The sequence below is a fragment of the Dermacentor variabilis genome, chromosome 8 (genome assembly GCF_050947875.1).
Source record: "Dermacentor variabilis isolate Ectoservices chromosome 8, ASM5094787v1, whole genome shotgun sequence".
NCBI classification, from domain to species: domain Eukaryota; kingdom Metazoa; phylum Arthropoda; class Arachnida; order Ixodida; family Ixodidae; genus Dermacentor; species Dermacentor variabilis.
This window is the reverse complement of record NC_134575.1, coordinates 55,060,473-55,085,707: the sequence shown is the minus strand read 5'-3', so window position 1 is coordinate 55,085,707 and position 25,235 is coordinate 55,060,473. Positions and strand designations below refer to the sequence as shown.

General features: G+C 45.7%; 1 protein-coding gene across 3 annotated transcripts in view; it reads left to right on the top strand.

Moving 5' to 3' along the window:
* LOC142591027 (uncharacterized) overlaps nucleotides 1-25,235 on the top strand; it is a 102,495-nt gene that overhangs the window by 43,070 nt on the left and 34,190 nt on the right. For all 3 annotated transcript variants that reach the window (XM_075703403.1, XM_075703402.1, XM_075703404.1), the window contains exons 6-7: nucleotides 15,793-15,875; nucleotides 24,666-24,817. In XM_075703403.1, the coding sequence (XP_075559518.1) occupies nucleotides 15,793-15,875; nucleotides 24,666-24,817 (235 nt within the window). The remainder of the gene's footprint in view (nucleotides 1-15,792; nucleotides 15,876-24,665; nucleotides 24,818-25,235) is intronic.

The window sequence follows — 25,235 nt, the reverse complement described above, 5'->3', positions numbered from 1 at the left end:
ACCTCCTTGAAAAGAGGCTATGGCTTTCCTTACATGTATTCCGTTCCGGTGTATCAGAGAACAGATCCCGCATGTCTGCTAGCCACAGAGTTGCTATACTTAGTTAGCTGCTTCGTGCGCGGTGACAACAGTTTTGCGCGCCCAACGTGTTATTTCTATTTGACTTATTCTCCGAGTCCAGCCTGTTTTCTCTATCTACTTCTCTATGGTCAACAGCGGGGTCGCGATGCGTTCCACCTCCACTCGAAGAAGAGTGCATTGGCGTGGCCAGGTTAAAACTGCTGTATAGTCCCGCTTAACGCGGACGCGATTCAATCGTGGCGCCGTTACGCTAATTCGGCGAAAATTGGACGCTGTACACTCTAGTGCGGCTGGCGCGGGAATCGAACATGTTCCATCGCAGGCCGGAGGAGATGGAAAATGGTGCATCGCGCGCTAGTATGACTGACCAGCAGCATACTGTTGGTTCTCTGAAGCGCGCGCGTTGCATTTGCGCCTTCGACAAAAAAAAAAGAAGCATTCGCTTGCCGCGCACTTATACGCTAGCGCTTCCGCAACAACAGATCGCCGCGCTGCTGCAGGTCACGTTTGAACCGCTGCATAAAAGTTTAGCGGTCTTAGCGTCTCCGGCTTGGCGCATCTGACGTCACAGGCCGCTGCCTGGCCCGCGCGAAGTGCCGGACTTGTCGACCGGTGAGAAAACTACCGCCATCTGTACTAAAGAATGATAAGTAGGTGAAACTTGGCATGGCCAGGCTAGAGGGGCCCGATTCTAAGTGTGCGTACACTGACGGCGAGACAGGCCGTACTGCTGCCGTGATGTTTCGCTTTGACGACATTGCATTCCTGCATGGCTTGCCGCTGAATCTACGCCATGGCCGAATCGTCGCGTTCTCGTTCGTGAAAAATGCAGCATGTGGTTCCTTCTTGTTTCCGGCGCTGTGTCAGAAAGGGTTTATTTCGCCTACGTCGACACGTCCGATGTAGAGACGTACAAAATGTCTTGAAGATGATGCACTACCAGAAATGATGGCTCGACCTTTGAAGACAACTTACCTTTAAGCGTTACCTTTCGTTCTCGTGCGCCATCGTGGCACATAGTACTTATAGTCAGCCAGAGAAAGAGTTTCCCAATCAGATCTTGATGCGTAAGTGGCGGCGTTCATTAAATGTAGCTTGTGCAGCCTTGCCAACTGCAGTTTACAGGCTTAATGCGCGTTGGCAAGTTCACGTCGCACTTGCCGGCTGCGCCGTGGTGCATTCTTTCGATCTGGAATCCGGTACCACGAAAATGCCTTCGGCCTTCTTCCACTAAGCGTTGTGTACTGTACAGCCATGCCTCATTTTCGAGTACGTTATTTGAGCCCCCGACGGCCATGCAGCGCATCGGCGGTTGAAATGCCGAGCGCAACAGGGAGAACGCACGCGGAGACGCCCGTCAACTCGCGAATGATGAGCGAGCAATGCGTTGGACTGGCTAGGCGCAACATGATGCAATTAAGAAATAAACAATTGCGTACGGTTCTTTAATATTCGCCTTATCTGCATCGCTACCGCTTTGCCGCCAGGTGCAGGCGTCGTCTTTATCACAATCATCAGCCTCGCTACGCCCGCTGCAGGGCAGAGGCCTCTCCCATACTTCTCCAACTACCCGGGCCATGGGCTAATTGTGGCCATGTTGTCCCTGCAACTTTCTTGATCTCATCCGTCCGCCTTCTGCCGCCCCCTGCTACGCTTCCCTTTCCTTAGAATCCATTCCTAACCCTTAATGACCAACGGTTATCTTCTCTCCTCATTACGTGCCCTGCCCATGCCCCATCTCTCTTTCTAGATTTCAACTAAGATGTCATTAACTCGTGTTTGTTCCCTCACCCAATCTGATTTCTTCTTATCCCTTAAGGTTACACCCATCATTCTTCTTTCCATAGCTGGTTGCGTTGTCCTCAATTTAAGTAGAACCCTTTTCGTAAGCCTCCCGGTTTCTGCGCCATAGGTAAGTACTGGTAAGACACAGCTGTTATACACTTTTCTCTTGAGGGATAGTGGCAACCTGCTGTTCATGGCTGCTAATAAGAAAATTAGGCAACTACCAGCTCTGCAGATTTGCAAAGATTAATTTCACAGTATACGCTCGGTATTTATAGTCAATTTAGCCCGAATGAAATTTCGTTGCAGCTGGCCTTTAATATTGCTTTTCGCTGAACTGCGGGAGGACAGCTGAAACAAGAAATGAAACACGACCGCTCCAACAAGCCCAGCTAAACACCCTTCGTCATTTAATATTGCTCGTTGTCCTTTTGAACATCTAAAAGTAGTTCTGTTGTCAGCTTAGGTAGTTGATGACCAGCAATAAATAACGAACTTTAATGCATTGATTTAAAAGCAAAATCATCAATCTGGAAGTTCTAGAGCCTATTGAAACATATTCAAATAATTTATGTCCGTGATGATAGCTGTGGTGGCTTTAATTTTTCTGGGCCGCAAGAAAAGCGCGCTAGATATATAAAGTTACCACGTGGCTACGCACTTTGACACCTAGATATTGGTTCACTCAAACATGCCACGTACGAATGATTAATGGAGCACGCAAACCGAATACACGAGGAGGCCTTGAACAACGAAGATGGGTCGAATGCAATGGTCTTCGTTCCAGTTTTGCCTAGCTGTCGTTTGAAGCAAGGCGATGAGATATGCGATAAATAATGCCTTGCATTTTTTGATGCATCGTCAAGGGACAGGAAGTTTTGGCATTGGAGAGCGACGTATTGGATATTAGCGTTGTGGGCCTCGGCTATAAATGTTTTCTTATGACCTATGCATGCTTTTGGTCATGGTGTAGCGTTAATCCTTCATCGATAGCATGTTCGAGGGAACTAATGTGGTTTGCCGTAAGCGCGTAGCCATGCTTTAACAAGTATGTCGTGCTTTATTTGCATCCCTAAGAATCAAAACCACCGCAGCTATCACAGTGCGAAATATCTTGCGTATTTCTCAATAAACTATAGAAGTATTAGATTAAAGTTTTCGTGACCCGCCGTGGTTGCTCAGTGGCTATGGTGTTGGGCTGCTGAGCACGAGGTCGCGGGATCGAATCCCGGCCACGGCGGCCGCATTTCGATGGGGGCGAAATGCGAAAACACCCGTGTGCTTAGATTTAGGTGCACGTTAAAGAACCCCAGGTGGTCAAAATTTCCGGAGTCCTCCACTACGGCGTGCCTCATAATCAGAAAGTGGTTTTGGCACGTAAAACCCCAAATATTATTATTAAAGTGTTCGCGCTTAAATCAACACTTAAAAAGTGGTTAATTCAACGTTAAAAAAATACATTGAGTTGCTCAAGACGGTAGAGGACAGTACTAGGCTGCTTGAATTCTTGTAACTCGCGCGAGGATTAATGAATGTTTCACTCTACATATCTGAAACACCCTGTGTAGCATAATTTACTCAATGAGCACAAAGCGGCGGACAATGTTTTGCCTGGGAAATATAATGCATGGTTAAATAATTACAAACATTATCTTTAAACTTATTATATTATCAGACCTGATTTATGCCAGAAATGAACGAATAAATTTTACAATATGCATCCTCATTGGACGATTCTGAAACTAGCACTAGTCCTTAAATATGCTCTGTAAAAGTGGTAGCGAAAACACTGCCGTTCCAGGTGCATTATGAAAAGAACATTTATTTACATGTGGAAGCTGAAAACCTAGTTTAATGCCAATGCAGCAGCTACATGGGGTGCATCGAAAGCGAAAACCTGCGCGCTTAGGAGACGTTCTTTACACAACTTGACATGCTAATTCGAATGCCTTGTTTCTTCTGATTACTTCTTTTTTCCCTCCAAATCTCCTGGGTTTTAGTGCCTTGATTAAGCAGATGTTAATTAACTGTGGCTTAAGTAATTTCACCTCAACATCAAAGGTCGTGGTTTAGACCGTCAATGATGGCACCATCAGCATTTGTGACAATGAATTTAAAACCCAACGAAGGTCTTGCATGGCAGTGCCTTAGTTACTTAAATGTAAATAAGTGTGTTGTGTTATCATCGCCGCTAGAGCGATAGCGGCGGCGCGACTATCGCGACATCTTGTTATATCAACCCAGTCATGTGGCCAACGAGCTGCATTCCACTACGAGCCGTCATGAAATAAACCACGTTTGGTTTTGCTTACGCCTGCTTCCTTTGTCTGCGGTCCCCCCCCCCCCTATGAAAACACCACCCTGGCGACGAAGATGGGATTCCGACCAATTCTGCAGCAAGCTGACATGGCAACGGAAGGTCCGGCAGTGGCAGTGCAGTGACGCAATCATGGGTTGACTGGGACACATCGAGCGCTTTGACGAGTCTTCAAGCGACTGACCATCGTACAAGGAACGCTTGTCGTCGTTTTTTCAGGTCAACCGTATCCCCGAGCACGACAAGGTACACGTTTTCTTGAGTCTCATAGTCCCAAAGACGTAGTCTTCTCAAGTCGTTGATCGTGCCTGAATTGCCGACAGATAAAGGTTTCGAGTTTTTAAAGAAACTTCTTGGTGACCATTTGTCACCGAAGCCGTCGGTAATTAGCGAACTTGCAAAATTTCACGGAAGCGCGCAACTTGAAACTAAATCAATTTCGGAATATGTTGCGCAGTTGCGGAAATTGGCACAGATATGCGAATTTGAATCCGTCCTAGATCAGTCATTGTGGACCGTTTTTTGTCTGCAGTCTGTGGCGAGAAGATATACAGTGCGTGTTATCACGGAGGATAACAAGCTAACTTTGCAGAAAGTCGTAGAACGAGCGCTAGCCATGAAAGCGGCGAAGAGCGTGGCAGAAACACACGTTTCGCAATCAAGCGTATCAGACGTTCACAAAGTCGGAGTGGTTGTGGAAACTGATATGACGCAGGGAAATTGCTACCGCTACGGGTCTGCGAAGCATGCAAGCAGACTGTGCCAGCACGGTGCAGCCATCTGTTTCAAATGTGATAAGAAAGGGCAAATTCAATGCGTGTACCAAGCTAACAAGGAGACAGCGAGGAAGGGAGCGCGTCGAAACGCGATGAATATGTTGAGTCCCGTTCAAGCTTCTGTTCGCGTGAAGGGAATTCTTTCCCCTGGTCTGAAGCCGATAAAAATTTCAATGCACGCACATGACGTACCCTTGAAAAAGAGCTGGATACTGGGGCTACTGTGTCCGTAATGCCTTTGGACCAGTTTCGTCAAATGTTTCCCTTAATCAAGGTGATGCCAACGACGCTGAAGCTGCGGACGTTCGATGGTGACATCATCCAGCCTGTCAGAGTTGCTCACGTAGCCGTGCAGTGCGGAGAGCAGAGGGCCCAGCTGCCTTTTTACATTACGAGTGAATAGGCTCTCTGCTAGGTCGACAATGGTTGCAATCCATCCGACTCGACTGTAGCCGTATGTTCGAGCTCAACGCTATTCCCAGGCGAAATGATTCTGCATGATCCCGACTGCGCGCTCTTCTAGACAGGTACCAGAGTTTGATTCATGACCAACTGGGGAAAATAACAGAAGAGCAAAATTGTCCCTGAAAGAAGTTAAGCCAAAATTTACGAAGGCAGGAAGTGTGCCCTTTGCATTGCAACCGACAGTCGAGGCTGAGTTAAGAAGTTGGAAAACACGGGAATCATTTCACCAGTCGTGACAAGTGACTACGCCACGCCTGTTGTGCCAGTAGTAAAGAAGGACGGTAGCATAACCGTGCGGTGATTATAAGACCACCCTAAATCCTTGTCTTGAAACTGATCAGCATCCGCTTCCGAGAATCGTCGAGTTGTTCACAGCGCTCTCAGGGGGCCAATACCTTTCTAAGATTGACCTAAATTGAGCCTATCAGCAGGTAGCAATGTCGGAGTCGTCAGGAATGTATTAACAATAAATACTCATAAAGGACATTTTTTTCGTAAACAGGCTGCCGTTCGGGGTTTCTTAGGTACCTTGCATTTTCCAAAGAATTATGGACACAATGTTGAAAGACATAAAAGGTGTCAGCTGCTATTTGGATGACGTTCTCATCATCGGCAATACGTCAAACGGAAGTTTTGCAAACCTCGAAGCGGATCTGAGGCGATCGACTGAGCGCGGGGTTCGATTAAAGAAAGAGAAGTGTTCGTTTTTCCAAACGGAATTACAGTATCTGGCTCATGGTATCAGTGCAGCAGGTGTCATCACAACGCCAGACAAGATAGAAGCACTGATGAAAGCGTCCGCACCCACATGCAAGCACGAACTACAATCGCTTCTGGGCATTGTAAATTACTACGGGAAGTTTGTTCCTCGATTTTTTACTCTCGCGAATCCACTTTACAAACTGCTGCGTCGTGACCAGCCATGGCTCTGGGATGAATCGTGTCAAGGGGCGTTTGAGGAAATCAAGAATATGCTGGCGGCATCCTAGATCCTGGCGCATTACGACCGAGGTAAAACTTTGCAAGTGGCATGTGACACTTCGCAGTACGATGTGGGCGCAGTACTTTCTCATGTACCTGAAGATTGAAGCTCTCGGCCTGTGATCTTATACGTCGCGCAGATTACCTGAAGCTGAAAAAAGAACAGTCAGCTAGAAAAAGAAGCGCTGGCCATTATCTTTGATGTCGAAAAGTTTCATTTGTATATCTATGGCAGATGTTCTACGATCATTACGGATCACAAGACATTACAAACAATTCTGGGGCAAGAAAAGGCATTCCACCAATTGCAGCAGCAGGCTTACAGCGATGGGCTGCCATGTTGTCCACTTACAAGTACTTGATCGCGTACAAAAAGTCCAGTGACAAGGCAAAAGCAAATTCTTTTTCAACGTTCCGCTCCAGGGTTCTGAAGACGGCATGTCCGAAGGCGAGGAATCGTTTTATGATTTGCGTCTGGACTCTATGCCTGTGTCCGCCAAACAGATTACGCTCGCGTAAAATGTTCCAGCTTAGAAGCTAAGGCTGGCCATTGCACTTGCGAGATGCCAGCTTAAAACCATTTTTTGACAGACGTTTGCAGATCAGCTTGCATTAGGGGTGCCTCATGTATGACCTGACGGTTTTTATTCCGTCCCCTCTTAGGAAATCACTGCTCGACGAACGGCACCTAGGTCATCCCGGCATTGTGCGGAGCAAGGAGCTGGCTCGCAGCTACGTGTGGTGGCCGTCAATTGATGCAGATTTAGAGACAAAGGTACGAAGTTGCCAAGCCTGCCAGGAACAAGAGAATGATACATTTAAGGCACCTCTGCATCCCTGGACATGGCCGACCGCGCCGTGGAGGCGAATTCACTTGGACTTCACGGGACCTTTCCGAGGAACTATGATTTAGAGTCGTAGATACTCACTCGAAGTGGCTAGAAGTGCTCCTATGCGAAGCACAACGTCCGAACGTACTCTTATCTGCTTGCGTGAACTTTTCTGCAGATTCAGAGTGCCGGAGACGGTGGTGTCCGACAACGGACCACAACTGATGTCCTAAGATTTCAATGCGTTTATGCGAGACGTCGAAGCCAGACATGTCGTGAGCGCCCCTTATCACCCAAGCACCAATGGTCTGGCGCAGCATTTCGCGCAAACGTTGAAGTCTGCTCTACGCAAGTCATCTCCCGGTGAGTCTTTCGAAGAAACACTTCACAACTTCTTATTGGCGTACCGAAATACGCCTCACCCTACCACTGGAGAAGCTCCAGCTGACCTATTGATGGGTAAAAGATTGCGCACCAGGCTGGATGTAATGAAGGCTACAGTGAAGGGGAAGGTGATTCACAAAAAAAATTATGGGGTTTTACGGGCCGAAACCACTTTCTGATTATGAGGCACGCCGTAGTGGAGGACTCCGGAAATTTCGACCACCTGAGGTTCTTTAACGTGCACCTAAACCTAAGTACACGGGCGTTTTCGCATTCCGCCCTCATCGAAATGCGGCCGCCGTGGCCGGGATTCGATCCCGCGACCTCGTGCTCAGCAGCCCAACACCATAGCCACTGAGCAACCACAGCGGGTAAGGTGATTCAAACTCAGCTCACCCAAATGCAGCAGCGTAGGAGCAACATAGACTGTTTTTGGGTTAATGACAGTGTTCTAGTTCGCCAATACAGAGGCTCAACGAAGTGTCTTCGTGGAACCGTTCTGAAGAAGCCTGGACCAGTCTCTTACAAAGTCATCGTAACCACACCCCGCGGCCAGTTCATCTGGCGTCGACATCTCGACGAGCTGCTGGCTGGCGCAGGCCCTATGGTGACACCAACGGCACACAACTCGGGCTTCACGGAGGGGTTCCTGGCCTTTCCTCAAAGCCAGACTGGTGACCAGCCAGTGTCAAAAGAGCCGGTGCTCGTCGAGTTTGTCCCTGCAGCGCCCGCTCCTCCCTCAGAGACATCAGCTCCGCAAAGGCGCTACCCGTAAAGACAACGCCTTCCACCCGAGCGATACGAAGCCCGTTCTTTAACTATTCTATAAATACACAAGTGCACCGTCTAAAATAAAATGGAGGAGCGCTGTTATCGTCGCCGCTAGAGCGATAGCGGCGGCGCAACTATCGCGACAGCTTGTTATATCAACTCAGTCATGTGGTCACCGAGCTGCATTTCACTACGAGCCGTCATGGAATAAACCACGTTTGGTTTTGCGTACGCCTTATTCCTTCGTCTGCAGCCCCCCTCGCCCCCTATGAAATCAGCACAAGGTCTGTCTTCGCCGTAATTTTCTCCGGAGGTCGTGGGTTTGAATGCCACCAGTGGTCGCGGGTTAGACCACCAATGGTGGCACTATTTCGGTCTCATTAAATTTTAGTCCTAACCATAGTCGCGGGTTTGAGTTGCCTTAGTTAACGGAATGTTAACTGTCCATTTTTTATAATTAACACCGAAGTTCGTGGGATCGACTTCCACCAATCGGGGTGAGTTCGGAGATCAATGCCCCAATTATATTTGCCGGAATTAATGCAGAAGATGGTGGGTTCTCCTCCAATTAGTGGTCGTGGGTTCGACCATCAAAGGCGGCACCATCAAATTTGGTGTCATTGAATTTTCGTTCCAACAAAGGTCTTGGGTTCTACCATCCATAGTAGCCCCATCAACTTTCGTTGCATTGAGTTTTGGGGCCAAAACGCCGAAGGGGAATTTTTTTCGGTAACGCCAGACAACGTATTTTACTACCAATTAGAGAGAGAGAGAAATTTATTTACAGAAAGGCAGAGAGGTCGGCCTGAGCTATAACTTGCTCTGGCCTGTTACTCTACTCTGGGGAAAAGGGACGGGGAGGGAAAGGGCTGATGAATGATGATGGTATAAGGAAGAGATGCGTATATACAAATTCACAGAGTTGTGGTATCTCTAAAGGCGTGCGTCCAGCCCACTGGCTTGGAGAAAAGCTACAGCGGCTCTTGTTACCAGGGCTGCGCTGGTTGCATTAGGCCAAGGACCTAAAAGAAACTCGTCCGATAGCGGTCTCTCATGGATGTTTGCTATGGAAGAGACAAGTTGCTGTTTTTCGCCATGGAACCCGCCGTGGTTGCTCAGTGGCGTGGCTATGGTGTTGGGCTGCTGAGCACGAGGTCGCAGGATCGAATCCCGGCCACGGCGGCCGCATTTCGATGGGGGCGAAATGCGAGAACCTCCGTGTGCTTAGATTTAGGTGCACGTTAAAGAACCCCAGGTGGTCAAAATTTCCGGAGTCCTCCACTACGGCGTGCCTCATAATCAGAAAGTGGTTTTGGCACGTAAAACCCCAAATATTATTAATTTCGCCATGAAAAATGTCATTCAATATTTTTCTGTTCCTGCCTAGATAAGCGCCAAGCAAGGGCTTCAGAACGGCGCCACTAGATCGCAAATCGTTCCTAAAGCAGGACATGGGAGACTGCCTGCCGTTCACACCTGTACATAGGGCGTTTTGTCAGCTGCGATAGGCTACATTAATACAATGCTCCACTTATAATCATGTGAAGGTTCCTAATAATGCAAAAATGGGTTCTGTAGTAATTGAATGGCGTATATGTTGGAGTGTCAGAGAAAGTAATCATTAAAATACGAACAGCATAGGGACAAGGTGAACTGAAAAGGTGACAAAGACACAGCGTTAACTATTGCATTTTTGTGGGCACTGCAAGCCCCAATTATACAGGTTACGACGCGTATATAATAGGCACGTTTGTCGTGGGGAATCTGAAGGATTTGTACTGAAAATGATGAGGTGTGAGGTCGAAAGACGATTCGATGTCACAATAACACATATCTGCTTCGAAAATGTGGTTATAAACCTTGCATTGTAAGCTACGAATGATAAAGTAATTTATTTGTTTCAATTTTTAAATTTGAGCTTATAGGTAGAATTCAGTTTTCAACAATTTACAACAAATACAAAAAACAAATACATGAAGCATACTGTGTTCTATAGTAAGGCGCACACAGGATAGGGTGGATAGTGACGATCAGGATTAAGGCGAAAGCGCACTGCCTTGCGATACCGTGGAGGAATCGGGACAACGAGGGGAGTAATAAATTCTGAAAACGTTAAACCACTGTTACATTTTAGATTATTAGAAAGCCGCGATCAGGTAAATGACTGCAGTCATCTCATTTTCGGTTTAAGGTTCGGGCCCAGCGTTACACGAGTTAAAGACCGCCGGTAATCTCTCCCTGGCGACTGACTGACTGACTGAGCGCCTTGTCCGGTCATTGTCATTTCTTCATTAGTGTGCGGTCCCTGTTTGCGCTTCATCTCGTGAAAATTGATAATATTAATGGGCACATTACGCACAGGTTCAAGTATTTTCGTCACATATACGGATATGAATAACTTTATTAAAAGGTTCCTAAGCAGCGCCGCCTCTCAGGGCGTCACCGCGGGCTGCTCCCACGTGGGGACAGTTAGGCCTAACCTAACCGCCGCATCGCAGGCTCTCTGGACAGCCCAAAACTGACGATGGTATTCCGAGCTCTTGATGGCCGACTGCCATTTCTGTTCAGTGACCTCCTTACCCTCTCGTAACGAGCGACACCGCCAGAGCGTGTGTTCTAAATTGCATCTCCCTCCGCAGCTAGGACACTGTGAGCTAAAAGCGTCCGGAAATAAACAGTGCATGAAGGACAGACTAGGATAGCAGCTAGCCTGAAGCATCCTAAGGGTTATAGCTTCCGGTCTTGTGAGGTTTTTATATGGTGGAGGAAAGACTCTTTTGCCCACATAGAAATGTTTTGAGAATACATTAAAGGTGAATAGAGTGTCACGGAACTCTTGGACTTTGGACTATGACAAGGCTCCTCCTTCCGCGCGGAGAGTTAGTACGCGCGCCTGGGAGTGTGCAATGTCATTGAGATTGGTGAGTTAGTCCAGATTTAGGCCCATGTGTGCTGGAAACCAAGTAATCGTATGTGTAGTGATTTCCTTCTTCCTAAGAATACTATGCGCTTCTTTCGCGGTGGAGCCCACGGCGAACACCCTGATGCCGATCTAGAGTCTGCGTATATTTGCGTTCTGTTGTCGTTATAGATTAAAATGATTAAATTATAAAATTATAATGCAGTTATTTGGGCTTGTTGGTCTGATATCGTGAGGCTTATAGCGCGTGAAATGACCAGGACCAAAGGAAGAAGTGACACACAAAAGCGCTAACTTGCAACAATCTTTAGTTCGAGCAAAGGACCCACACATGTATACAACGTTTTTTCGCATACATCATCATACATGCACTGTTTGCAAAAAATTCCTTACGCACCATTACGCAGCAAAGCTAACTCTTTGCGGGAAAGGGCAATTGATGGTTTTGAAACACAGTTATCCCATAGCCTGTCAATCATTTCTGCTTCGATAATTTCGCAAGTTTCTTCTTCGTCTTCCGGCTCTTCCCACGATAAAGCCGTCTCTTTATACAGGATCACAAGTCGAGTGCTCAACATCATCCGCCCTGCCAACAGCGCACTTGCAAGGCCTGCAGTGATCGTCAAGGAACCCACCCCATGTTTCTGGTACATGTTAACGGTGTTCCCTTAAACGCTACTTGAGGCACCTTCCGCTTTGCCCCACGTAGTTTTTCCCACATGTTGAAGGAAGGTTGTAAACAACTGCTCCCGTACATTCAACAAACGCCTCTTGGTGTTTCTTTTTACACATGCACTTATCAGACAGGCCTGGTCTGGCTAGTCTGCACAGACATTGCAATTTTGTAGAAGCTGAAAACACAAGTCTAACATTCGCACGTTGACCTGATTTCTTCAAACAGTGCAATAGGCCGTGGATATACGGGATGACAGCAACGCTCCTCTTATCTACGCAAGACAGGCTGGTGGAGTTCTTTGATAACTTCGACTTTAGCTGACCCTCAGCGACGCTAATAAGAACATGCGTAGGGTAACCTGCCAAACGAAGAGGGAGGATCTGATCGTTCAAGCTTTCGGTCATAGGCCCAGGGCATGACTTACATAGATGCGTTTGACAAGCATGTCCTGGCGATTCCCCTCTTAACCAACTAACCAACTTAGAGTCGGCCGAACGAGCGTTTAAAGGAACAACGGTATAATGTAGCAGAAAGGCGGGGTGGGTTCCTTGGCTCTCACTGCAGGCATTGGAAGTGCGCTGTTGCCAGGACGGATGATGGGGACCACTCGACGTGCGCTCCAGCATACAGAGACTGCTCCATCGTGGGAAGAGCCCGAGGAAGATTAACCCGCTAAATAATCAAAGCAGAAATGATTGATAGCCTAAGGGATAACGGTGTTTCAAAACCATGAATTGCCATTTCCCGCAAGGAGTTAGCTTACCTGCATAATGGTGTGTAAGGAATGTTTTGCAGACAGCGCATGTATGATGATGTATGCGAAAAGATGTATATATGTGTGGGTCCTTCGATGGAAATAAAGATTGTTGCAAGTTTGCGCATGTGCGTGTCACGTCTTCCTAGCGACCTTGCCTTTTCAAGCGCTGTAAGCCTCACGTCCAAAAGAGCCAAGGCAACAGCAACCTGCTCAGCTTTAGAATAAGTGGTCCCAGCCACCGAGGCTCTGTGGTCTATTGTCCCTATGGCAAAGTGAGATGAGCTGGCACATTGAGCCGCATCCACAAAGCAGACCGGTTTGGGTTCGTCCTTGATCTTCTTCGGAATCGCAATCGGCCTGGCCCTACGCCTTCCCTCATTGTGCTGCGCGTGTACATTGCAATCGATTGGCGCAGCATAAATGCTTTCTCTTTGCTTTCGGTGATTCGATGCATTCTCTCTTCAGAAAGTACTGGGTGAAGGCCCAGGATGGCCAGAATTGTTCTCCCCGCTGAAGAACAGGACAGCCGAGCCAGTTGGGCTGATTCCTTCGCTTCTATAATCTCCTCCAATTAATTGTGTACTCCCAGTTGATAGAGGCGTTCTCTACTGGTGGTCATGGGGATGCCGAGTACACTTTTGATGCTTTTCCTAATGAAGATGTTCAACTTCTTTTTCTCAGAAGTGTGCGAAATGTGTATAGCTGCTACATAAATGATACGACTCATAAAGAAGGCGTGAAAAAGCCTGAGCAGATTGTCTGCTTTCAAGCCTCCCCTTCTGTTAGAGGCTCTGCTGAGCCTAATTACACTTTTCGTTTTCGTGGTGATTCTAGCCAACGTGAGGTTGTTGGACACATTTGATTCAATAACCATACCTAGTACACGCATAGAGTGGACTCTGTGAATGAGGCTTCCATCACGTGTAACTAGATTGATATCAACGTCCGAAAGCGGCTTCAAACCCTTAGGTTTGGGGCCCCTTCTGATTGGCCTGTAAAGGAGTAGCTCGGATTTACTAGGTGAGCATCTTAGTCCCGTGTTTTTCAGATATCACTCGACCTCCTCTAGTGCCGTCTCAAGGCCTGTTTGAATCTCCATTTGGCCTCCTTTGGTGCACCAGCTGCTTATATCATCTGCACAAAGCACGTGACTGACCCCACCAATGGCAGAGAGCTTTTCCGAGAGACCCTTCATTGCTATGTTGAAGAGAAGTGGAGATACCACTGTCCCTTTCAGCGTGCTCCTAGGTCTGAGCTCGAATGCATCTATCTTGATATCATCAATCTTGAGTGTCGCCTGCTTCCCCTTGAGAAAGGAGCTTATTGAAAGGTAGCACCCAGGTTGAGCTCCGATATCGCGTTCGTACGAGACATATACAGAATATATGCTGACTAGGGCAAAAATTTGTATACTAAATATCGCTGAAAATTTTAGGGCAACATATATGTTGCATCTTCGAATATTTTTATATCAAAGAAATAGGGTGGCTCTTACCCCTCAAAATAGCGCCTCCACTTTTAAAGTGGAGTTTCATTTGTATAAAGTACAACTAGTCGGCATTCCAGTGACTCGCAGTTGCTAGAACATGCGCGAGGGCAAGATATTCATATAGGGATAGAAATACCTGCCACCTGCATGTGTGACCAAGTATTCAAGATGCAGAACTTTGGAAAGCATGAGCTCGTTAACTTGACAAAAGGGATAAAAGAAATCATTTCTTATCCGACATCGAGGAAGTAACACGAAGAGAAATGTCGTCGTCATCATTCAAGGAAGTGCAGTTACTTCCGCGATTATTAGAGCGACAGCTCTACTACTCCATGTGTAAACCCATAAAACGCCTGGTTCCGTGAATCTGAACTTCCAGCTCAGCCAAAGTCAAACTGGGACTTAGCCTGCCACTACCGGTGGTTATTGCGTACGCCGCGTGGGCGTCCATATCTTGAAAGCAATCTGCGATGTGGACGAAGTGCGCGGTCCCGCAGGCCCCATCTTCGAAGCGATCTGCGATGTGTACAAAGTGCGCCGAGTGCTGATAGCTTCGTATGCGCTCTGATTTCCCCGCTTCCTAGCTCACGTTGAAGTGAGACGCAGGGTGCAGGTAAATTCACTCGCTGCTGCTGCCTCGCCGAGCAGCATCTGTGTATTGTGGTTCAATTTCAGATGCCGTAGTTGCTGACGGAGCGGAGTAGCGTATGCGCCATTTCTCAAAACAAGCAAAACCGTGCTGTCGCGACGAACTTGGTTTAACCACGTTAAACAGGGCAGTTTTGTGTAATATCCCTAATAGTTCCTTTTTGTTCCTCTTCAAGGGTGATATTCTATGGAACAAATATTTACGCTAGGGGACTGTGATGCTTGAAATCGCGTCCACTGATATTACTGGTAATGAAAGAAATTTTGGAGTCAGTTGTCCACTTCGGAAATGTGATACGATGCATGGTGACATAAGTACGCTCAGCTATGCAAGGTATTCCATGGTTTTAGTTGGTATCTTGCAAGTTATCCACACTTGACAGTACCCTCTAAATGAAGAAGTATTTGATACTTACGTATGAATGCTTATTGGTAATGTAACGATAAAACTTCTTGCCTACATGTTTCCAGCATTCTACACCAATTATGTCAGGTCGCTGCGACAGTCTAGCTGAAATTCCCGAAACTGCGCAGTATTTTCTTAGTTGTGAAAAGAACAATGCCAACGTTGTAGAAGTAAGCACAACGCACATTTCGAAATAAAAGGAAACAATATATTTCTTGGTGAACGGCGGTAGTCAGACAAATGCTAAGTTCAGTTTCAAATAGTCTACCTTTTTTTGGTACAGATGCAAGAACACGTAAGGATAAACTGATACATCATTGGCCATTGGGCACAGAGGAATTTAGGAATATGTGTATGCAGCACTATGCACAGTAAAGAAATTATGGTTCTTGCGTGGACATGGTTACGGTTTATTGGTTATCATTGCTTACTTTTTTAACAAATGCTTCTTATGAATCCTTGTTCTAGTAGTTACGTACAATTATTCAAGAACTGTGTTTCCGCAGGAGGCAAAACGGAGGAAGTTGAAGATAAACGAGGAGAGCCGCGTCCACAGAAAGCGCAGGAAGCTTTCCACAAGCTTCTAATGGTAAAATAATTCTTTATAGTAAAAACTCGAAAACATCAAATGTGGCAACCGTATAACTACTGTTTGAGACGCAGAACGAAAGTGTGAAAGCCATTAACGCCATCACATTTTATTATAATCTGATTCAACGGTAAAATTTCACGGACCCCTTTGCACGGCAACACTTCCTGGTACCATCCGGTCATTTTCAATTCGATGTAAGAGTTATTTTTAGTTAAATATATTTATCTAACTAGGAATAACTTATGTAAGGACTTTGTGTGGGCTAGGGGTATTTCACAGTGGCTAAAGTATTGTGGGTTAGCCTGGGAGCCTAGCACTAATAACTTTAAATGCGCCTTCTTTACAGACAGATTTCTGTGTGTATTATAAACCACATACGGGAATTTGTCTTCTGATTAGCTACTGGCAGGCGCGATCGGGAAAGAGGCTGTGTTATATAACCGTACGCACTTATATTTATGTCATGTGGTGTGTGTTTAAACGACCATCGCATTTGTACTCGAGCAAAACAAAGTTAAAACCTGTTTTACGTAGTCCCATGTTAAAGACAGCACATCTACGTAACGGTAACCGCTAGGAATAAAGCGCCGGACATTGTGTGCAGATTCTCAAGGCAGGTGCACTCTTGCACCTGGTGTTAAGAGGAAGCTTTCGCTTGGTTGCTCCTATCTATAAGCATGTAAAAGGAGAATTCCTTTTCTCGGCAACCACTGCACCAAATTTGACGAGGTTTGTTGCATTTAAAAGGCAGATTCGAAGTCTAGTTACTGATTGTTTCAAATTTTTGATTTAGCTTGTAAATATTTTATTGAATAGTGGCATAATAGAACATTTTCAGTAAACCAAACTATCAAGTTTAGAACTCTGTAACTCAGCAATAAAAACCAAATCACAATATGGGAATTGCATCTGGTAGTACATCTAAAGCCCATAAAATTGGTGTGTTACACATGAATGTAGAAAAAATTATTAATATGGCAATGCAGCTTCTGCGGAACACTTGTACACTACGTCACAAGTACAGGTAAAATGTAGAATACCAAATTTGTCACTTTTAATACCAAATTACATACAAATTTGTCCACTTTTAATGATCAAATGGATACCGTTGAGAGAACCGCGATATCTGTTCTTTATGCATAGCTATTATTATGTAAACTTCGTGCTAGTCCTATTTCCAACTTTTCACTTTTTGAAAATTTTTTTAGACAAATTCATGCTCTAAATCGAAATTCCGCTTGCAACAGTCACTAGAAATTAACTTTATCTTTCACATTCAACAAATTTTATTGAAACCGCTCAAGGGGTTATCTCAGAAAAACGTTTTGCTTTCTACATGTACTTGAACAGGCCGCTTCGGACTTGGGCCCGAGTTAAAGCTTCGTCTTAAGAGGAACCTTTAGCTCGGGCTCCAACTCCGACACGGCCTATTCAAGTACATCTAAAACGCAAAAACGTTTTTCTGAGATAACCCCTGGACCAATTTTAATGAAATGTGTTGCGTTTGAGAGAGAAAGTTACATTCTAGTGATTAGTCGAAGCGGAATTTCGATCTAGGGCTTGAATTTTGTTAAAAAGATTTTCGAATATTCGCAAGCTTGAAAATAATAGAAGCACGAAGTTTACAGACTAATAGCTTTGCATCAAGAACAAATATTGCGGTTCTGTTAACGGCACCCCTTAGATCATTGAAAGCGGTCAAATTGAATATGTAATATTACAGCTTAGGTGAATTTGTTAAGTCGTGTACAAGGGTTCTGCAAAAGCTGTATTTCCATATTAATAAATTTTTGAGATTCATGTGCCATACATCAATTTTGTCCGCTTTAGATGTACTATTAGATGCAATTCGCGGATTTGTGATGCCACATTTCATTGCCGAGTTACAGAGCTATAAACTTCATTGTTTTTCCGAAAATTTTCGACTTTCGCCAATATTGAATAAAAAAATTGACGATCTATATCAAAAATTAGAAACCAACAGTCACCACATTTTAAGGTTTTCTTTTAAATGGAAGAAACTTCGTGAAATTTGGTGTTGTGGCTGCCGAGAAAAACAAATTATCTTTTTTCATGTATTTAGATAGGAGTACCCGAGCTAACGCTTCCTCTTGAAGGCCAACTGTATCGAGGGTAGGTTGAGAGAAATTGCAAGATGACGAACGCGCCGAATGCCAAAAAAGTTAGTTTTGGCTCGATGAAGATACACGCGGACTTGTCCCACACAGATTGCGAAAAACACGGATGCAGATAGGGAATGCAAATATGCATGTGCGCTCAGTACTAGCGAACTTCATCACTACGGTGAAGTATATAGGATCAATGTACCACGGATACCGGAAACCAAGTGAGTACGTCATTTTTTTTAACAATCTGATTGTTTCGAAATAAATTTTCTGTTTTTGCGAACGTAAATGCACGACTGAAAATTTGGACAGACATACTTGATCTTGCATTGATGTAATGGACAAGAGGAAATGCAGTAAAAAAACTGAGGAATTTGAAAACTGGAAGCGTTTTACATTTCCCGCCATTTCAAGTGAATGAGAAAGTGCAAGCACAGTAAGTATTAATTTTTGGTCGTTCATTAAAAAAAAGTTTGCATGGTTACTCCCAGGTCATGTAATGCCATGACCTGGGACCTGACATGACCTGCCACCCAGGCCATGTAATGCGTAGGGCCGATAACCGTTGGATCATTAGACTTATAAAATTGGTGCCGAGGGAAGGTAAACGCAGTCGAGGACGGTAGAAAATTGGGTGGGGTGATGAAATTAGTGAATGTTCAGGCGCAAATTCAGATCACCAAGTGCAAGACAGGGGTAATTTGAGATCCCTGAGATAGGTCGTCGTCCTTCAGTGGAAAAAAGAGCGGTTAATGATGATGATGATGATGGTGGTGGTGGTGGTGGTGGTGGTGGTGGTGGTGGTAACAGCCAAACGGATGGCATCGGGCTTTCGTCCGATCTCGTCAGTCTCTGTGGCAAGAGTTAAAATGTGAACGTTGTCCTTACTGACCCAATTCTACGAAAGTGCTGATTAACTCGAACGCAAAGAATGCTTTAACACAAACCAACAACGCCAGCGGACGCTATAATATTGTTTCACTGCATATGAATTAAATGTAGGTTAATAGGATCACTGCTGCTGAAGGTTGGAGGTCTTGCTTTGTTGCCAAGTCCTTCGAGTCAACCTTTATTGTGGATTATACAAGTTTATATAGCTTATATATATAAAGAGTATATACTATATAATATTTATTATTTTATTATAGGTAATATTATATAGTTTGTTTTTCTACGTATATTTTATTATATATAGATTAGTTTATACATAAGAAGTTGTATTGACCGTAGTGAGGGAATAAAGTTTGCATCGTACCCAACTCCAAACGTTTGGTTATATTTGCTTGGAGGACTCTGCTCCCTTGGTAATCTGCACTTCACGCTATACCAGTGCCACTATTCCTTCTCTCTGACGTAATCAGGGCCTGCTCATGTTGCGGCCTTTAAGCATCAACCCTGCAGCATAACCATGTACCAAAAGCGCCTTAAAATTGTTTGTCTGTAAGGGCGCGGACGATCTTTCCATGTGAAGCGTGCCACGGTTTGGCTTCCTTTGCACCACGTGCGGCGGACACCTTATGAAATATGCGTTTTCATCTACCACGGAACAGATGTGCCCCACAGCTCAGCTGTCTTCGGTGAGCTACCCGTCCAAGTGCAGGTTTCCACACTTTACTGTTTTGCGACATTCTTATAAGCATACCAGACACTGTCACACAGTATGCATCAATACTGTTCACCCCACACGGGGACAGTTTTCTTTGGCAATGAAATGACAACTACGGAGTCAAAGTGCGTACATTTCTCATCTGTGTTAGTCTAACCTGGTAAGAAAAAGCATAAGCCTACTATTTTAACCACAAAAATAGGAAAAATCTTGCAATTGAGTGGTAACTTCCACCTAATTTTCTGCGTTCCTCTTCCTCATTCAGGGAAGTGCGAAACCGTAGCACATGGAAGCTGCGCTCATTGGCTTTCTCTGACAAGAAATGACAAGCGCTGTCATATGCTGTCGGATTGCTTGCCGTCGTAAGACATGCACTGAAGCTTGGCCCCTAAAAGTTTCCCTTCATTAACACAGAGAGCTGCCCTTGTGTATAGCACTCTTTGAAAACATACCGCTAGGCTGGAAGACCTGGAGCATTACTTTTTTCAGGAATGGTTTTGATATGCTCGGCGGAGGCAAACAGCAAATCGAATTCTTGTTGGTGCAGGGAGACAAACGGGCATGCAAGTGCCACCTAAATTTCCTTCAGTCCTTCCCAACAGCTCTCCATGGACCCTGCAGCTGCTGCCAAGACAACAGCGCTACGCTGTGGCCCTTTAGAACGCAATCATAGGAGCAAACGCACTCAGCACCTTTGCGTGGTTTAACTATTGATCTTACATGCCGCGCTAGTTTTCACAAAAGCACGCGGTACCGACACAACATTTTAATTCTTTACCGTAGCTTTATGAGACTCTAGATCCTCTTCTGATACCTCATTCTTGAATTTCACTGAATTCTCTTATTCTTGAAAGCTCGCGTGAGCCATGGCATTGTTCTGCACCGTTAGCTCTCGGACTGCCACCTCCTGCTGTAGCTTGCCTGCGCACATTCTGGCAGCACTCTGTGCGATCCTACCTGCTTTCTGACCTATAGCATGGAGCTTCCGTTCGGTAATGCCGGAATATTTTGCTTTGCATGCGAGCCGTAACCCGCATTTGATACCACATTTTGTCTTACCAGTTCAAGACATTTGCAGTAGTAGTAAAAAAGGTCACTGCTGTGCAAGTGCGGTTGGGAAACTGAATCCTCAGCGTAGTGTCCGTATATGTGAGCTCTCGTAAACCATCAGAGACCTCTGGTGCCACTGCCTTGCTCCAAAGATTATTGATAGTCGCGGGAAACAAATTGTCAATGCTTTAGATACTGAGGGTCTCTGTGTGGCGAATGAAAGACAGCCAACGTTTTTCGGAAGACCGGCCTCTCACAGTACCATTTATTTGACATTACACTCTGCAGACATTCTTTGCATAATTAACGACAAGTTAGAACGGGCAGCGACATTTCTACTGTCTTCGTCCACATTGCTGAATTTCAAACTACCGGTCCAAGACCCTGCCCTGTGATACATTCGGATACGCACAGGGACGGTGTAAGTGAATCTTCCTGAGACCTGTTCACGGATATGCTACGTAGCAACAGATTAGCTACGTCTTAGCTGAAGCTACCCGACCACTTCCCCGCTTCAGATCTAAATCTCATAAATGTATGCGGAGCACGTAGAAGAGCGGAACGACGACTTATGATGATCACCAATGAAAACAATATATAACAAAATTACGCAGTGATTCGCCGTTACACCTGGAAACGAAGACGAGATCAATGGGCAGTATGTCGTGCAAGCTTCTCTGTCTTCATGCCAGTGCCAAGGATATGGTGGGTCGTTAATAACGTTGCTGGATAGGTTCTGCCAAAGTCAAATCGCTCACTCGTCTTGCGAATGCCGTTTCTCAAACATAATCTTCTTGCAGATCATCAGACTCAACCAACCCACCTCTGCCGCTATCGTCGTGTCTTATGGATCCTCATTTCACACTAAGAGAGATGGAACTAGCTATGAGCAGCCTCCGACGTCACTGTGTATTGGGTCCTAACCTTATCAGCAACCAGATGCTCACTGACTCACCGGTTGGGAGATGAAATGAGGGCCCGAGGGAATTTCCCACATTTATGGAAAGTAACACGATTTGTACCAGTTCTGGAGCCTGGAAAAAATTGTGCTCCTCTGGACTGGTACTGACCGGTATCACTGACCTCCTGTGCAGCGAAACTAATGGAGAAAAGGGTGCGCAAGACTCACTTGGTACATCGAGCAGGTTCGTAAACTACCGGCGTGCATGACCCGGTTACGGCAGCGTCTAAATGCTGAAAACAATGTTTTGGACCTGCTGAGCCACATGAAACATTACAACGCATACGGCCTGTCAACACTTGCTATATTTATGGATGTCTCCAAGGTTTACAACTACGCGCCTCAAACAGCCGTCATAAGCCATTTACAGCTATATGTGCCCAGGACGAATTTTTTCACTTCATACACACGCTCCTCTACGATCGCCGCATTAGAGTTCGTCTTGGCGACACTTTGAGCTATTAAATTGGTAGATTTCATGGCGTACGACAAGGAATTGTTTTTTCTCCTTTATTATTCAACATCGCCAAGGCGACTCTCCCAAGAATATTAAACCATCGAACACCCGTGAAGACGCCTATATATGCCGATGCTATCCGCGTGTGGGTCTCCGGCTACCAGCATCGTCGCCTCGCGCAAATAGCGCAGGGAGCAGTAAGTGCCCTTCAGGGCCACTTCACAATGCTTGCCTTATCACTGTCGGCAGAGAAATCATCCTTCATACTAGTTTCTAGAAAAAAAAGAAAACATGGATGCTTGATCCTGAATTTCAAAAGGTACAAGGTTCGACAAGTAACTAACATCCGATTTCTTGGCATTACTTTTGACCACAAGCTACCCGGGCGCCGGGCTCTTGACTGCGTTGTAATGCCATTGCCCCAGAGGCCTCATGTGCTCCCGGTAGTCGCTGGCATACGCTGACGCAACCACCCCACCTCGATGCTACGGCTGTACATAGCGTTGGCCAGAAGTTGGATCCTAATCCAGCTACCTCTGGTGTGACCCTCAGATAGCCGATACGAGTGCTTAAAAACCGTACACAGAAAAGGTCTTCGGCTGTGCTTGGGAGTCCCGCAGCCGGCATCGAATTAAAAGGTGCTTTACGTGGCTGAGTCACGCCCTCTGTGACTACAGGTGTTCCAGACTATCATGACCAAGCAACTACGTTTGAGCGAGTCTTCGGCTGAAAAAGCCTCTTTAGGTCGTCTAGGCATCAGGCCTCTCTCACATTTTTATGCAGCACTGAAAACACTTGGATTCCTAGGATTACGCTGCTCGAGAGAGAGGAAAGTTTGCCCTGTCCTATACAATCGAGGATATCACACGGAACTTGAATGCGCCGTGACTGCAGCCAAAGCGCTGCATTCCAGCTGCAGAAGCCAAGTCACTAGTTCTGGAATATTTGAGCACGACTTACCCAAATCACCTCCAAGTATAGACGCATGCCTCTGTCAAAGTAGGTGAAGATCTTTGCGCAGCTGCATTCTACATTTACTCTGAAAGATATGCGTGTTCTGGCAATCTGGATTGTATAGTTTCATCGACTGTTGTGAAAGACGTGGCAATAGCTGCTGCTCTCCGCAAACTAAAGGTATTGCCTCCCCAGAATGGGCTCCTCCTTGCCTCCAGCACTACGAATTCTTCCACGCACAAGGCCTATTTTTCAGTTTGCTCCATGGGTGCCAGTCTTTCCGCCTGCCCGTCCCTTGCATATTACAATCTGATGTTTATCGGCTGCCGAAGCCAGGAGTTATTGGTTCATCATCAGCCTATGTTATTTAGGTTTACTGCAAAACGAACGCCACTCCTTGCAATCTGTAATTATCTCTGTCATGCGCTAGTTCGCTTGAACTTGCGCCACCAAATTTCCTTCTTCCTTACCGAGCAGAAGTTCTTGCCTTGCCCTTCATTGCTGTATCTGAAGAAAAAAAATACGTCCATTTCGCACTTAGTATTTACCTTGCAGCTCTTCACTTCACCAAATATGAGTTTGGACGCCAATAGTGCTAAGGCGTCGTTTATTGTGTCGAAAGAAACACAGAACGAAAATAAAACAGAATGCCAGATCTTACCAAGCTGCACGAGTATTCACAAAACGCTCCTACTCTTGAATTGTGCGCTTCGCACAATTCCGGCTACCTTTGATTTTGGACACAATATTAATTGAGAAATCCAGGCAATGACAAAGGGTCTGCGTGTTTAGTCCTCGACTGTTTAGTTTGGTTGCTGTTTAGTTCTCGACTTCTTTTAAGCTATAGTGTACTCATGATGAATCATTAGAAACTAAGCCGACTGTCGCTTCAACTTGGAAAGAGCCAACAAGACGGAAGGCTCTTTGAATTCGTTCTCTGATACGCTACCTCATATGGCTTTTCTTTAAGTGCTACAACGTAAACTAAAAAAAATGATGTGCAAGGGGAAAACACTAAAGAGATCGTCTCATGCCGGGTTGTGAGAATCGCCTTTATATTTCCGTTTCTGTTAGTAGGAGTTATACCCTGGGCGTTACCATACCTTAGATGACGCTTTGAATAAAGCATGCCCAGCGTGTACAGTACTTCTGTGTTGCTTCCTCGGACCCCTGCTCCATCCTCCAGGATTGCTTGACTCCCAATGCGAGCCACTGCGCTACTCTGTCGGGGCTGCGGCTTCTCATTGCGTCTCTACAGTGTAGCTCACCTACAACTTGACGTCTCGCGGCTCGAACGCCGTTTTTGGTGGCCGCTTAGCGCTCCACCACGCAGAATTTACGGCACATATGCACCGCTCTCAGCTTGATATTTAGCCGTCGAAACAAAATGAGGTAGACTTGGTAAAATTTTTTATACCTCATCTGGTTACCTTTCTTTCAATTCATGCATATATTGTAATGGCCTTTATTATGTAGATGAGAAAAACTATCCTTCTTTTTATTCCGTTCCAATACATTAGGTATATATATAAGGATGTAATAAACTAAACAGGGGTTGAAAATACTGCGCGGAAATATTTTAGTGTTGGGGAGAGCTTTGCATGCATAGTGTTGTTCCAACGTTGCGACGCAGGTTCTACAGTACAGCGGCCCTCTTCACCTACAAATGATGACGGAGGATGAGTGGGTGAAGTTTGACTGCGAGTGCGTACAGTCGAGATTCTATGCTTCTTATAATGAAGGATCCGAGCGCACGTTGGAGTGCTACAAATACGTTAAACAGATGTAAGTAGAACAATAGCATCTTCTGTGTTAACTAAATTGTAGCTCTAAATACGCGGGCCCGCCAGTAAGACAACACACGCAGGCAACAATACTTTACTGCTGCAGAAATAGCGAAGTGATCAAGTCTAATGGTGTATATAGGCGTCATTTACCAGCTAGCCAACGATACGTCAAAGAAGATGGCTGCCGAGACCAATCGAGTCTCGGCACACCAGTTCGCATTCTTGTGTGTTTGTCGCCACTCCTGGTTGCTCTGTAAAATCATCCCGGTTATAAAGACGCCGTCTCGGCGTCTTTATACAACGCAAGGTTTCAGCCGAGACACACGCTCAACGTCAGCGAAGTGACGTGACACGTGAGTACGAACACGTGACAACACGTGAGTACGTAATCAACACGTGAGTACGAAGCCGTTCAC